Source organism: Falco biarmicus, chromosome 7 (assembly GCF_023638135.1).
Source record: "Falco biarmicus isolate bFalBia1 chromosome 7, bFalBia1.pri, whole genome shotgun sequence".
In the NCBI taxonomy this organism is placed as follows: Eukaryota; Metazoa; Chordata; class Aves; order Falconiformes; family Falconidae; genus Falco; species Falco biarmicus.
This window is the reverse complement of record NC_079294.1, coordinates 69,167,903-69,184,046: the sequence shown is the minus strand read 5'-3', so window position 1 is coordinate 69,184,046 and position 16,144 is coordinate 69,167,903. Positions and strand designations below refer to the sequence as shown.

The window sequence follows — 16,144 nt, the reverse complement described above, 5'->3', positions numbered from 1 at the left end:
CATACCTAGTCAAAACTAAGCAGATGTGAGTGGCAGAGAAGTCCTTATTGGGGTCTTCCATACATTCTCATTTAATTGTTTACTAAAGCATCACACTTATTTTAAAATACATTTTAAATGCCCTAACAGATTTTTTTCTCCCCTACCCCAGAGACCACTAAACCTCCAAACAACATTACATCTAACACAGCCCCTTTAACGCCACATAAATCTTTGCAAATTAAGTGTATATGTTATGACTAGATTTTGGTAAGAGTTATTTGATGCTAAAAGAGCAATTTACCCAGCATCCACAAATCTGCTCCAATTACCCTGGCTCCCCTAAGGGCATTACAAGCGCAGTCTGAAATGATGCCTGCAGAAAGCAGCCGGGCTCTCCACACAAGCCCAGCAGAACGTGCCCCAGTTCTTCTATCCAAAGTGGTCCCCTGTCTTCAGAGCTACTGCTGCAGCCCAGCCGTCCCTGGGATTAACCCTTCACACACAACTTGCTGTTCCAAAAGCTGGGAGCCTTGCAGGAGAGAACATTTCTCGCTCTTAAACTTTGGGTTAAGGCAACTTTAGATTTCAAAGTCTTCACAGACCAGAAGTACACCCTGCAGCAGCACTTCTTTAGAGGATTCAAAGCAGGGACATGGAAGAGTACATCATCTGTGGCCTGACGCATTGCATAACACATCGAATGAGCTCAGACAATGTCACAGAGCTGTCCTCCAGATGTAACTTCCACCCTCCGCGCGATCACTAGCAGAGATGCACCCGCAGGAAACCCTGCCGAGCTCCAGGCTCTCCTCTGCCTGCCCTCCACCAGCTCCCGGGAGCTGCAGCCTCGGGGTTTGGGGGAAAAACCCCTCGTGCCATAAACTGCCTCTTGCACCACGGGCTGTGTGGGAAATGAAAACAAACTGTGCGGAGGAGACCGATATATACCCGTCCCTCCACAAACCAGCAAACACAGGATACTTAGAATACGGATAAAACCAGGGTTCTCCTAAAGTCCTGAATTTTACATGGAACAAACTCCCAACCTCTAAATATGAATACAAATGGGAATAGATCAGTAGGACCCTCTCGCAGGAAACCAAGGATATTTAGGAATGCGCATCTTTGCATGCGCATAAGAAAAGAAAAAAGATGAAAATAAACGAATTGGTGTTTGCACCATTTTCCCCCTTGGCAACGTTATGCTCAGAAACCAATTTCTTCTGAAATCTGGTACGATGAAAAAATTACTTATGCTAAATATAAGAAGATACATTTTCAGACATATTTTGGTGCTTTGTGTTACCAATAAATATTACTGATGGAGATGTGATGGTTTACTGCTGCCAAAAGAGAAAACCATCACAGGAAATATTTAAATACCGCATATTATCTCCTGGAAGCATCTCACTCATTAATGCTAAGCATTTTCAGTTAAGGGTGCATTCATTGAGACTGAAAGACAAAATTAAAAAAAAAAAAAAAAAAGAAGAAAAAAAGAAAAGAAATCTGCTATAAGAGCTTTACTTGAAATGTATATAAGATGACAAGATAAAATTCTCCAGGTCATAGGACATAACACAATAACCTTGCAGAAAAAGAGAAGGCGAAAATGTAACACAAGGCTTTTTTCGTCAGGCAGCAACATGAGAATCTCTAGGGCTGGAATGGTGCAAGGCAAGAGCCTAAAACTGTCTGAAAACGTGTTTTAATATTAAACCCCCTTCCCTACAAACTACAACTATTTATCTCCTCTGACCTGTTCGCTGGGTACCAGTAACTCTATTGCCTTTACAAAACCCAGGCTCTGGCACCCCATTTCATAATGACAGCTCTTACGCTACAAAAAAGCAAGCTTCATAGCTAAATAACCACATTGTTGAGTATTAAACTCACTGGTCTCTCGAGGCTTAAGTAGAGAGCAGCCACGCACAGCACCATGTGTCCCCAGCATGCACATCTGGGGAGGCAAGAGGTGCAGAGTCCCTCCTGGTTCTCAATTAGTTCTTACTGAATTTCAGCTTTTTGCTAAAAAAACATCACAAGAACTGCAGAGTCCAGTTGCAAAGGGCATCTCACCTGTCTTCCTCATTTCATACAAAAACTGGGGGGGCTCTAAGGCACCAAGCACACCCCCAATGACAAGAACAGCACCCATGGCTATTATTCATATTCACAAGCCATATTTAATCAGCAATGTGTGCATCAGTTGGAAAGGAAAGCCATCTCCTCAGCCTCTCACAGTGCACGTAAACCCTGAGCAGGGCAATACTCACACGTAGCGGATGTGTAGTTACCAGGAAGCATTTGAATCTTTAGGAAAGCCCTGAGTTTCAAAGCCCTGTTTCCCTTCCTTGGCAGATGTAATGAGGATGAGAGTTAAACATAACAATAAAAATGTGAGAGCATACTTAAAAAAAACCCAAAAAACCCACGGACATACCCTATGCATTTGTTTACGTGAAGCCTTTCCAGACAAATTCACCATAAGACACGCCAGCTTTCTGCAGTGACCGTATCACGGGAAGAGCTTACATCAACACAGCAGAGCATCACCGATCACTGAGGTGCAGGAAAATTCATATATTTTATTCCTTCAGTGAAAGTTGGTCTTTAATTTATGAGGGGTCACAGTGTCACATTTCATAATAGCTTTATAAAGTCATTAATTCTTGAATATGAAACCCGCCACAAATTTTCCACGATCAAATCTTCACCGAGACGCGGGAAGACCTTGCGTACTAATTACTGATTGCACGGTTTAGCAAAAGCGCAAATTGGAAAGGGTTTACCGTATATTAATTTTATACAGGGACATTCTAGTGGCTGGAGAGTTTTTTGACCCTTCAGCCGTTCTCTGAAACCTCCTGACCTTGCTGCGCAGGATGAGGCCAGGCGATGCCCTGCCTGCCCTGGCTGCAGCAGCGCGGTGATGCCCGTTTACCTGGACCTGTGCAAAGGATGAGCTCTGGCAAGAGCTCACCCCACGCTGCTGAGCAAAATCCTCTCCGCCTGCTCAGCAGCAGCCCAGCGGGGAAGGCTTGACTGCTGTGTCTCCAGCACTGCCCCAGCAAGGCAAGGAGATGGGATATTGTTAAACCTGAAGACAAAACCCCAAATATTCAGCTGCCCGTGAGCAGGTTGCTAGCAGGGCCGTTTGACTCGGAGCGTGGGGCTGTCTCTGTGCCCACAGGGAAGCAGGAGCCTCCTCAGAAAGGAGGGCCAGGCTTTTTTTTTTTTTTTTTTAAATTTTGTATTTTCAAACAGTTATAGCTCCCTGACAGATACAAGCATCCGTGGCAATGCCAGAACCTAACAGCAGCACTGTAGGAGAAGCATCCTGGCACCTCTGCGGTTTGCTACAACCAGTAAAACCCAAGATGCAGGACAGGAGCTGGGAAAACTTGGCATAAAGTGGAGACTGCAGGTGAGTTCTCATATTGAGACTACCATGACAAAACTAACATCACTTTGCATCTCAAACGATGGCAGCAAATTTTAAGAAGCATTTCAACTATTAAAAAGAAATTTAAAATGCTCGATACAAACCTTCAACGCCACTTATGCACTTCACTCTGTCTCGAACCTCTACGTTGTAGCCCTCAAAGGACATGAAGACCCCGTCGGGGTGGTAAGGTGCTCGCTGTGTGTATACTTTGGAGTAGCTATGAGAGAATTCAAACCTGTCATAACCATCGTACTGAGCAATTTTCCCATAAACCTCAAAGTATTTCTCTACCCAGCTGAATGGCAGGAAGACCTCGTTGCCTTCCCTCCTCCCTTTAATGGTGTGCTCGTCATTGATCAGACAGTCAATCTCCTCGTACTTCAGCCCCGGGGCTTTGTTGCTGTTGAAGCCTCCCGCGACGGGGGGAGCCTTCTGCTGCTCCTGGGGCGATGCCTCCTCGCTCTGCTGCCGGGCCGGGTCGCTCTCGGAGGCGGCGGCGGCGGCTCGGCGTTCGGGACCAGCGAGGCTGCGGGGGAACGGGCCAGCTCTGTCGGAGGAGCATCGGTTCCAGAGCAGCACCATCACCAGGGTGAAGAGAGCGCAGATGATGATCAGAGTCTTGTAGTTGACCCGAGCTGCCAAGCAACGCATATTCACACCATACCTGCAACACACAGAGGGGAGAGGTTTTCGAGACGTGGTACTTACAGCTGGAGCTGGTGATTCTGCGAATTCGGAGCACCGGTGCAGCATCGCCACGTCCGTACCATGATGGTGTTCAATAGGAAGGGGGCAGGTGGGGGCACCTGGAAGAGAATTTGGGTTTTTCCAGTCCTCCGTAAGCAAAGAGATCAAATGCACCAAGCCATGGCTCACCTCCCGGCTGCTGCAACAGATTGTTTCACCAAAGGCAAAGGACGCAAAGAAATGGCAGCGATCGCAGGGCAAGCGCTTCTAAATAAAAAGCTCGATGTTAACGAGATGCTCAGCAGCCACCAGGAATCAGCAAACAAACTCTCACCGGCCTCAGCACACAAGGGAAGAGAAATCCTCAGCAGAATATAACTGCCGCCTACCCAGCACCATAAAAGAGGGATTTCCAACAAAACAGCCCTATAATCAAAACCTGGAGCCTAGAAATATTCACAGTTCACACAGCTGAAATCACTGGAGATATCAACATAACAAAGGATGCCTATTTTTGCCTTTTTTTTTTTTTTTTTGTTTAAAGCTATAAACACTTTCTGAGAAGCAGCTCAACGCTGGATCGATTCTTGATGTTACTGCACCTCAAATGCACTTTTAAAACAATAATGTGTATGAGGAGCAGCAAGCGGGCTTGTAATGGAGGACTTTACAGCCAGAGCCCCAGCGGGGATGGTGCCAGCAGCCCCCAGCCAGGAGCCTCCAGAAGAAGCAAAGGAGGAACTGGGAAAGTACAGGACTGCCCCCAGGGACAGGACCTCCATGGACATGCTTGGGGGCTCACGTGTCCTGGTCCCCCAGGAGAAAGCAGGAACTATGTAAACCCTCTCCTGGGATTTCCTTTTATTTATTCTTTTTTTTCCTGCAAGATAAACCTCCTGCTGCATGCAGCATGCTCCACCACCACCGTTACAGCCCCGGCAAGAAGCAAGGCTGAGCAGTGTGGAAATAAAAGCCAGCAGTTGAAGTGCTTCCAGCACATTTGCTCTGAAGACCCTACTTTTGCTGAGGAATGAAGTCGTTCAAACAAATGACACGCGCATTTTCCAAACGTGCAGGAATATTTAAGATACACCTCATAAAATCCTTATTAAACAGAAGTTTAATTTCGACTCCCTAGTAAGCCGCAGTATCAGAGCCGCTGAGTTAAGTTTTAAACCCGTTGCTTAATTGCAGCCCCGTCTGACATCCCCGGGGGCTGCTCGTGGTGCCAGGATGGCACAGCGGTGCTGGGTCTGGCCGGCAGCAATTTCACCAAGGTGCTTCCAGAAACGGCGGCAGATACTGCCAATATTCTGCTGACAGGCAGGAGTTAACCATACAGCAATTAAAAGGAGTTTCACCTCGAGTCTCACCCCACCCCCCTTTTTTAAATGGAAATAATCAATTATCTCTCACCAGTTTTATGCTTCCATACTGTAAGCACCATCTGGTCATTTAAAAATGGACTTTAAAAGCTAAGTGTCTTATTTTCTGAAAGCCCAGTTTACTACAAGCTTTTAGAGAACATAAATTTATATATAATTGTATTTTTATGGAAATGCTAACATAAGAATAAATCCAATTTTCTGCATCAGCAGATAATTTTTAGTGATGATGCTTTCAGGATGACCTCAACAAATATGCTCTGCTCTTTATACACAAAGGGATAATTCACTTTTAAATTTCTGACACACTTCACCCCTACCTATAAAACTCAAAATTAATTAAGCCATCTGGATTACCAGGGGATGGGGAGAGAGGGAAGGGGAACCATCATCACCACACTTTTTACATCCCTATTACCCCATGCCCGTTACTTCATGGTTTTAAACAGATTCCATAGCTGTGAAAAGGTCCTGGCTATGCCATTATACACTGCTTTTATTTTATTTTATTTTTTGTTCTGCTGCCTTGGACAGTAGAGGATTTGGAGTAGTGCAAAGCATTTCCTATGCTTGCCTCGCAACTCCAGGGAAGAGCTGGAGATGCTGCAGGTTGGGTCCAGCTGCATCCACTGCTTCCTGGCAACGCTGCTGAAATACGCAGGTTTTATGAACTATAAATGAACTGAAGAGGACTTGGAAAGAAAAGCGGAGTCTTTTCAGAGAACCGTCACATTACATCTTGCCAGTCACCGAAAAGATCTAGAAATATCAGTGCAGGAGAGAGGCTTATTACATGTTAAATGGATAGATGGATTTTTATTCAACTGCTGAAAAAAAGAATTCAGAATTCCAACAGTAAAAAGAGGTAATTTAAACCCACAAAGGGACCGTGTTAAATCGGTTTATTCCCTTGCTGCTCTTATGAAAAGGATTTCATCATACCATACTTAAAAGATTTAAGGAGTACAACACAGGAAAGTCGTTCTCAGGTATGAAGTAATATATCCACAAGATCCACTTTTGTTTTCTCCTCGTTTTGCTGGATGACATACCCAGCCTCTCCAAGACTGTGCACCGAAACATCTCTCACCCAAATTTTATCAGAAAAAGTTTATCAGAAAAGCCGATCCTTAGCCCTCAAGTAATACCGGAGCTATGGGTTTTAAAGGACAAATACTTCTCAGAAGTCTGGCTAAAATTCCTTTAATTCCTACGCTGAATTACTGGGCTCCAGAAGCTGCTGCAGCAGCGCGATACACTGCTCTTATTAACTGTGGGGCCATCACGCGCGCTAGCCTACAGCGACAGCGCAAACGATCTATAAATGAATACACCTTTAGTTCTACACTGTTTACACTTACACAGTTGCTGTACAAACCATTATACAAATTCTAATTAAAATGCAGTGAAATGGCATTTCTTACAGAGCGAACGACTAGTTTCAAATGTACCCCAAAACAGGGATGTGATTAGAGATGCTGACTTTGCTAATTCAAGTGAGGTGTCAGGCTTCTGAGACACTGTTTTTAATATAAGGAGCAACTGAGTTAAATAAAAATAAAATCTTGATACCGCTGCTTTATTAATGATGCCTGGAAAAAGGACAAATCTTGGTATTCCGTGCTGTGAATTAGTAATTCACAGTCCCAGTTGTGTATCTGAGTGACAGATTCAGTTCTGGTACTCAGTTCTTACATAAAACCAAGTTATTTGCCTTCTAAAAATATGTACGTCTCTCTCTTTCTTACAAAGTCCCTTGTAAGATGGGGTTTTTTGATCTGCAAAACTGTGTTGAATATATTAAAAGTAAGAATTTCTCTGAAGATCAGACTATTGCCAGGTTTCTGTGTACCTGGCACAGGAACCATGCCAGTGCTTTGCTCGTCATTGCTCAGCTTCAAAGCCCAGGACGAAAACGGGAGGCTCCTCTCTCGGATAATAACCATCCATTTAGGCCATTTGTAAATCCAGCAGGCAACGCTGCCGTCTTTCTGTGCATGGTTGTGTTTATAAGCAATAGTTATAACATTATACAATATAAGCTCAGGAAGACCTTGGGGTATTTCCTAGGTGGGAAGATGCAGCTCCTCTGGCTGGGAAGCACCATCTGTGCCTCCAGGGAGGAGGAAAGGAAGGATGCTCTCTGAAAAGCACTTCTGCCTTCCCAGTTTTCATCGATGTGATGTAGCGAAATCATTTCAAAACAAGTGGCATGGAAGCGGGAAACCTGCAGCAATTCTCAGACTTACCATCCCAATCTTGTTTCACAGAGTGAGATTTTGTTTCAGCAGAGGGGTGAGGTTGCAGTGCTGCTGCTGCCCACCTGCCCGGTGAGAGCATCTTCTCTCCAATGCTTGCACAGGTCCTCGCAGGAGCTGGGTTTCCACAACCCGAATGTATCTCAAGTGGAACAGGAAGACTCTGCTGCGAGGAGGACCCTGAAGCAGCGACACGGTCCTGCTGCCCCAAGCCCTTCCAAAAAGCCCACAACTTCAGGTGTTTCTCAAGCCTCCCTGGCATTCAAAGTTAAAAAAGGAAGACTATTAAAAAGTGGCACATGCTGACACTGGCCACAACAGCTTCTGTAAGGGCTGATGCATTTCACCGAGGCTAAAGGGGAGAATTATTTAAAGCTTTCTCACAGCTCCAAGTCCCATCTGTGCAAGCTGCCGGTGACACTGACAGCAGGATGAATGCAGACAGGAACACTGCTGCTGGCCATGTGCTTTTACTTATTTTTAACCGTTCTGCCTGTTTCACCTGGGTGACACAGATACAAACTGCGCTTTCAGATAAGCACGCAATACCAGCCGCCGGTGGCTACTTCAGTGCTGTCATGTTTTTTGCTCACATTGCATGGATCAGCTTTTAATAAACCCGATCAATGATTCTCCAGCCAACAGAGATGACTCGCATTTAACTTGAATTAAAAGCCCCAGAGGATGCATCACGTGCAGCAGGAGCCCGACTTGCACGGTTCTGCAACCACCCTACCAGCATGAGCAAAGAGCACAAAGTGTTTTAAGCTAAGTAAAAATACTAGGCACCTTCCTGAACACATAACTGAGTACGGACTCAAGAAACCACATCACAAAGTATGTTTCCCAAGAACACGGCACTTGGCAGCAAGTTAAAGCACTCACGTTTAAATTCTCTGTGTTTAAACAATAATCAAAAGTAAGTTGCCCGCTGAGTCTCGGAGGTCTTCAAATAGTCCAACACACCAGCTCTGTGTTTGCCCGGTAGGAAGACAGACAGTATTTTTACTTAAGAGCAGGGATTTCTGCCGACTAGCGATAAGCTACCTATTTACTTTGAAGCCTCTACGCCAGACTAAGCTATTTAGTAGAGAGAAAAAAACCCAACCCTGAACAGTGACTGCCAATCTGAGACACATTAAACTCAGTATTTAAAGAAAAGATACACCGTACAATATAACAAAATAAAGCAACGAGACTAGAACTTCATTACATACCCAGATTGAAAAATTATACTGGGCTACACACAGACCTCAGACAGAGTTTTTTTCCCCATTTCCTGTTTGTTACACACAGCAAAATACTATTTAGGCTAGTCATTACAACATTCTATAATAGGAAAAAAAACCAACAAAGAACTTGGGAATTGTTTTCAATAACTGGAAAATTCTTTTTGATAACCAAAATGACACCAAAATTTCAGGTCCTTCGCCAAAGTTTACTCACATCTTAAAATGTGATATTCAGGAATCATCTAACTCCCTGACAGCTCTGCATTTCCCAAACATGTTTTACCTGCATCTTCAATCTGCTCGTGTTGGCTCCTTGGACTTACTTCCTATCACCTGCTTCATTATGCATCTGGTTCCCCACCACGCATACAAACTAGCACTGTTTTGCAAAATGCTAGACCTGAGGAAAAAGCGTTTGAAAATATTCTGGCAATACATACAATTTATCAGAATGCTAACTTGGGCAAGCTGGTTCCAACAGACAAGTCTAGCTTCTAATATTTTATTTATACTTGATTTGCACTGAGCCTGTATTCACTCAGTATTTTAACACACAGCACACTGTCAAGATTGCTTGTTTTTTCCTTAAGTGCTAGGAAATTACAAGACTGTACAAACAGAAACAAATGTATCTACCATAACTGAATCTAGATTACCAGCCTCTCCACTGACTCTTTAGGACAGATTTACTATCTAATCCTCACTGCTTCCAGTGCTCCATCTGTGGATCTAAAATACGAAGCGAAGAAGCTGTATCTAGCAGCTTATCCTAACAGTTTTCCAGTCCAATTAGAGCCTAATACGGTTTTATTTGCATTAACACATCTATTACTAAGGATCACAGTCTGTGGCTACGTAACAGTTAATTCAAAAAGTCAAACTACTCTTCTATGGATACTGATGTAGTGGACTTGGCAGTGTTAATGGTTGGACACGATGATCCTAAGGGTCTTTTCCAACCTAAATGATTCTATGATTTTATGTTGTCATTTTTTATTAGAAACTCAGATTTGTATCTAATTTTAGCATCCGGCGCATTCAGTGCTGGCATCCATGCAGCTACACAATTCGCAAGGTTTCCGAACCGGCTTAGCTGCTGCCTCGAGACACCTGGGATGTGCCTGTGCCCCCTCGCCCCGCTCCCCCCTCCAGCACAATTCTCCACCTGCAAGACAGTTTGCTCTAACTTGCATTAACCATTTCCCCACACAAGAGCACAATTTCAGCGACTCATGGGCCTTTGACTGTCACGCAATCAACAATGGTTTATAATCTAAAATTGGAAAAAAACCCGCTGTAAAATTGGAAGAAACTTACACACTTCATTGCAACCAAGTGGACAAGTTGCTTCAAGACCCGGCAAGGCCCTGGATAACCTTGTCCAAGACCTGCTTTCAACAGGAGGTGGGGCTAGATCATCTCAGATGTCCCCTGCAACCTCAGCTCTTCAGGAATCTACAGTAAGATGCACAACTTTAAGAAGGCACGTTGGTGTAATCAACAGAAAATGCAAGATCTGTTGATGTTGGTCCTACACAGCAAGCACTGGTCGTCTTCCTCCGCTCCCGCATATGCTGCACACATTGAAAAACCTCATCAGCCAATATTAAAAAAAATAATCTAGTACAGCTCAAAGAGTAGTTGTAATCTAAACTAGATAGAACATCGTATTTTTTCTAAGATGCTAGGAGGGTGTTCGCTTGTCCTGCACTGCAAATGATGGCTTTATCTGTGTTTCTTTGCACAACTGCCCAGCACATTTGCATTCAGACGAGCTGGCCAGTCCCAGTCACTGCAAAGGCTCTCAGGCACCAAAGAGATTATCGAGGTGCCTTTGTTTTTCTAGTAAATCTAGTATGGAATATCACTTCAGAACTTTGAAGATGAAGTTACTTGTCTATCATACTTTTGTGCCATATCAGGAAAACCAGTTAATAGGGACTGCTGCTGTAATTATGAGCCCATTTATTGTACAGTCTAATAAATCTACTTGCTTTCCAGATGGATTAAGCTATTAAACCCCTCACTAATGGCACAAACAATAACTCCAAAATCTAGTGCTGCTGCTTGTGGAGGCATTACACTGCCTCTTTCCAAGCTATCGAGTATTATATAGTTACTACGCAGATTAATGAAGCAAAAGATGAAACCATTTCATCAGTCTCCCTTATATTTAGGCTTTGAAAGCAATGCCTGAGCAAGCCTCAAGACAGCAGCCTAAGGGCTCTAACAAGGCCCTCGGGAGGAGCCCTGCAATATTATTTCAGGGAGCTGGGGTCTCTCTTTGGGCAGAAAAGGAAAACCCACTGCATCGCTGGTTTTATAGCACCCCAGTCCCTTCTTCCGTAGCAGTACTCTGGATGGCACTAGCTACGGCTGTGATTTGCCTCTCCTGGATGCCGCTGCTACCGTGTTCAGCTCAAATTGCTTTTCAATTAGCTATACTCTTCTGACAGTGTACCCGACCGCCGAGGAAACGCCAGCTGGCAGGGGAAGGAGGGCAGCATGTGCAGGCATCATCTCAAGCTTCTGCAGGGGTCGGTGGGGGGCTGAGGAGCTCCCACCGAACTGTCCCAGCAAGCCCGGCAAGTTTCAGCAGCTTTAAGCAGCGACTCTATTGCTGGTTCTGCTTTAGAGCAACCCTGAGACCTATGGGGAAAAATAACTGCACCTGCAGACTGTATTTAACTTACAGGCGCTACCACAGGTATGTGCTCTGATCACACTGCCAGGCACAGGCATTAGAGCTGCTCATTTTTCTGCTCAGCCACACATTACTACCTTCTTAGAACAACGTAAAATGCATCATTCCAACTATTTGTCTTCATAAAGTAAAAATACACCACCACCAAACTGAATGGGGAAGCCCTGTATGCCTTTTTCTTCAGTGCTGTTTGGTGAGAAGTGACGAGTGGACTGTCAGGGAAGGTCTCACTGTGGGTTAACCACTCAGAGCAAACAAAAAACCCAAACAGCTAAACAAGCCGGCTGCAGGCAGCATTTGCTGCTTTGTGGACATAGATGTATCATCTAGTCCATCCCGCCGTGCAGCCTGACTGGCAAGTACAAGCAATTGGATTGTTTTGTTCCTCTGGATCATTAGTAGCTTCCTCACAACAAGGCATCTGATCACAGCCCCAAAGAAGAAAAAGCAGATTTCACATCAAGAAAGTAAGAGTGAGCGAGCACACGTCCTTCCTCGCTCTGCCAGAACTCCCACCTCCACCCCCGCAGCAGCCGGCGGGTCCTGGGGAGCTGGGCGCCCGGGGGTGATGCTGCAGCCTCCCCATCCAAGAAGGGTGAGGCACACCGCAGCGGAGGACAGCCAGCCAGGTCGCGCACGAAGCATCCAAACTATCTGAATCCTCAGCTGCAATGAGTACCAGTAATCCAAAAGGTTCATAAGAGTGTGGTGCGACCAGTTATTTACATTAATAAGCAATGTGGTTTTACTTAAGTGAAACACCTCAATTAACAACATTTTTGTCCTTAAAAATAGCCTCCGTGATCCCTCTTGTTACCAGCTTCTCCAGTCCTGCAGTCTCCATACAGGTCACGTTTAATCATCAGCACTGGCAAGCATTACATTATCCTGTCAGCTCCTATTTGTTGCTGACTTATTAAAAAAAAGAGAATCATTTCATACCGATGATGGGGAGCAGTAAAATTTTAAATTAATATAAATCCCCATCCCCTGTCTGCTCTGGCAGCAGTTCTCTCGCGTGTGTGTTATGAAAGTGCGGGCACCTGCTCTCGCTGAACAGTGCTATGGCATTCACTGCAACTATTTGCCTTTCCCAAAATATAAGCATTTGAGCTCACGAGTTATTTTTGTCCAAAAGTTACTTCAAATGCTTATTGGAATGAGTGTGATAGAGAACATTTAAAAGCCACAATTACAGCTGTGATCCTCACCAACACACCACATCCTCAAACACCCACGTACCAGCTGTTAGGCAGAATAATTGTGAAAATATACGAAGTACACACGTGGGTTTGGCAGCACGATCTCTAATGGACGGATATGCTGATTTATATCCTAAGACAACTTTGCTGATAGAAAGCTGCAGTACCTGCCAGCGAGTTAAATCATTATAAGCTTTATTTTAAAAGCGAGAAGGTATTTTACATTCAAGCTACAGTCAAGGCATAGTCAAATCATTAGGAAAAGGAAGATAACACATTTAAACAATAACGGCACATGTTCTCTAAGCAGACAGGTATTGTTCAGCCAGGTATTGAACTGAATGCACAGATCACAGAATCACAGAAGGGTTTGGGTTGGAAGGGACCTTAAAGCCCATCCAGTTCCAACCCCCCTGCCATGGGCAGGGACACCTTCCACCAGCCCAGGTTGCTCCCAGCCCCGTCCCACCTGGCCTTGGGCACTGCCAGGGATAAGGCATTCCAGAGAAGCTGTACCAGCACCTCACACTCTCGCAGTGAAGAATTTCTTCCTAATCTCTAATCTAAATCTACCCTCTTTCACCTTAAAACCATTACCCCTTGTCCTATCATGACATGCCCTTGCAAAAAGTCCAGAAGGGCTGCAAGTGGCACCACTGCTGGATCGCGTTGAACTCCTTGTCCACCAACACCTCCAAGTCCTTCCCCTCAGGGCTGCTCTCAATCCATTCTCCACCCTGCCTGTATTTGTGCTGGGGATGTCCCAGTGTATGCGCCGTAGGGACAGGAGAGCCCAGCTGAAGTCTCTGCCACCCCAGCCACATGGCTATCTGGAAATTCATCACTCAGATCTGAGCTTTCTGCTGGAGGCCAGCCCGTAAGGCCAAATTCCCTTGATGCGGGGACTGATCCAGTACAGCGGCAGTAATTTATATTTTGATCATGCCACTGGAGAGAGGATAAACCACATAAATCATGGTCTATTTAGCCCTGAAAAGTCAGAACATATCTGCCTTGGAAATCCCTTTCTACAGCTCAGCGTTATGCATGTACATCTTTAAGGTTGATAAGGCACACACACAAAGAAAAAAAAAAAAAAAAAAAGAAAAAAAAGAAAAAGCAGTTTCCCCTCCTGCTGCTTTGCTTCCTTTACCACAGCATGGTGAACAGCTATCAAACCTACATACCTGGAATAAGTTTTGGAGGATCTTTAAGAGGAAAAAAACCAAAACCACTTGCTTTTCAAACCACAGACACAGGATTTCCAACCTAATTCTAGGCTGGATTTAGGAATCATACAAAACACAAAAATGGTGTTTAAGACGTGCAGACCACAACAACGCAGGACAAAGCACCTAGCTGTGCATCTCGACGTTATGTATCTCAGCATATCCGTGGCTTACAGCAACAGAACTGAAGTAACAGCATCAACCCTTTGGTTAACAAAGCAGGTTTAACGAAACGAAAAAAGCCACATCTCCTTTTACCCAGCCCAGTACCTTCACCTGCTTCAGGACAAGTTCTGCACATCACACATGGCTACCCTGACCAGACTGTGGGAAATCAGCCGGATCTCTTACTTGGTTCCCTGTCTCTGCAAAAATTGGATGAACAAAAATGCAAAGCCAGAGGCTTGGTTTCCCTCCTATATTTTTTCAAAGACAGGGCAACATCAAAAGCATCCCTCTCCGCCAGACCCGAGGAGCTGCCCAGCTGCGGGCACGGAGCATGGCTTCTGCCACCTGGAAATTAATGGAAAGCAAACACATAAGCTAGGATCAAAATGAGATTTTTCACTATCACTTTACATTTTATTGGCTTATCAGAAATGCTCGAAAGTTGTCTCATGCAGTTATGTACACATTAGTAACTACATTTTGCAACTAAATTAGTTCACCAAATGACATGACACTGTCACCCAGGCATGACACCGAGCCAGCTCACAGTCGAGCTCTCCGTCTCCTTTGCTTTCCTAACGGACTGGGAAATAATGGCTGTAAGTATCGCACAGCCAAAGCAGCACGAGTTTCCTTCATGCTGAAAAAAAACTCGTGTTCATCTATTTTGCTCCCAGCATATGCTCCAAGACCCTTTACATGAAGAGAAAAGGAAAATCTTTTACGCCGGTGCCAACAAAGGCAGCTCAGCTCAGCGACCCTGACCACCTTAGACCTGTTGATTCTTCTTGCTGCTCAGAAAGGTCGAGTTTGCTTTGTGCGTTTCATTTCTTCCCTGCCAGGTTCCCTCCAGGAGTTTCCACTTAAAAATCCCAATTATTTAGAACATCATCATTTTCTTCCTGCCATTAAGCAGCCTGATAAACAATGCACCTTTAGTGGGAAAGACAGAGTGGCGTTTTCTTTCCTGACAGGGTTTCACGGACAGTAACCGAGCGGACAGAGATGCAGGCACTTCTGCTGCCAACTCATTACAACGCCTACAAGAATTCAATACAAAGTGTGCTCCAAATTACAACTCGGACAGCTGGCAAGTATTTGGCGTGCCTGCTCGCATGCAGCCTTCAAATAAAAATAGAAGAACCCTTCTAGTCCGAACACTGCAATCATTTAAAAGGAGCAGGCACGAGACTTTGGAGAGTATGCACACCTCACCCTAAAAATTACATGGTTCCCATCAAGGAGATGATCTTTGAGGACATGAGCTGACATCTTCCCGAGAGCATGGTTTTATCTGGCAATTGCTAGCGAGCTTCATGTCATTTCTGCAGTTAATCATGACTTATCTTCCAGTAAGCAATGGATACACAGAGCCTGCAAACAGCGCTGCAAGAGCCACTGTCACAGCAGTAAATGCATCAGCAGTTCCCTCACACGCTGCTTCTAAGTGCTCCCCTGAAAGCTCCAGTCTCTGGGAAGCCCCAAACTCCCCAGGTTTGTTCCACAGATGTTTACAGTTTATTAATTGGCATGAACCATTCACAATCATATTCTTGTATATTTACTCTGAACGTACAGTTTCATTAATTTCTTTTACTACGCAAAAAACAGAGGTTAAGGAAGTAACACTGCTTATAGCAAAGAAAGAAATAAAATCTGTTTTAAATTAGAGCAACTGGCTAGAAACGCCTCATCTTACTTGCTTAGCAAACCCTGGCACTCTGTACAGATGGTTCTCCAGGAAGGAGTTACTGATGGTAGTTAGTCAATGGCAGAATTAAAGGTTTCAGCAAAATTTTGTTGCTTCACCAACTAAGTATTTCTAAAGGGAATGACCCGGCCATCAGTA

The 16,144-nt window shown here is 44.6% G+C and overlaps 1 protein-coding gene across 9 annotated transcripts in view; it reads right to left on the bottom strand.

The window, feature by feature from the left end:
- Positions 1–16,144, bottom strand: part of GLCE (glucuronic acid epimerase) — a 55,627-nt gene that overhangs the window by 7,028 nt on the left and 32,455 nt on the right. For 8 of the 9 annotated variants that reach the window (XM_056346258.1, XM_056346259.1, XM_056346263.1 and 5 more), the window contains one exon: positions 3,532–4,094. In XM_056346258.1, the coding sequence (XP_056202233.1) occupies positions 3,532–4,094 (563 nt within the window). Of the gene's footprint in view, positions 1–3,531; positions 4,095–16,144 lie in introns of those variants that run through there. The other variant, XM_056346266.1, reaches the window with a different exon arrangement.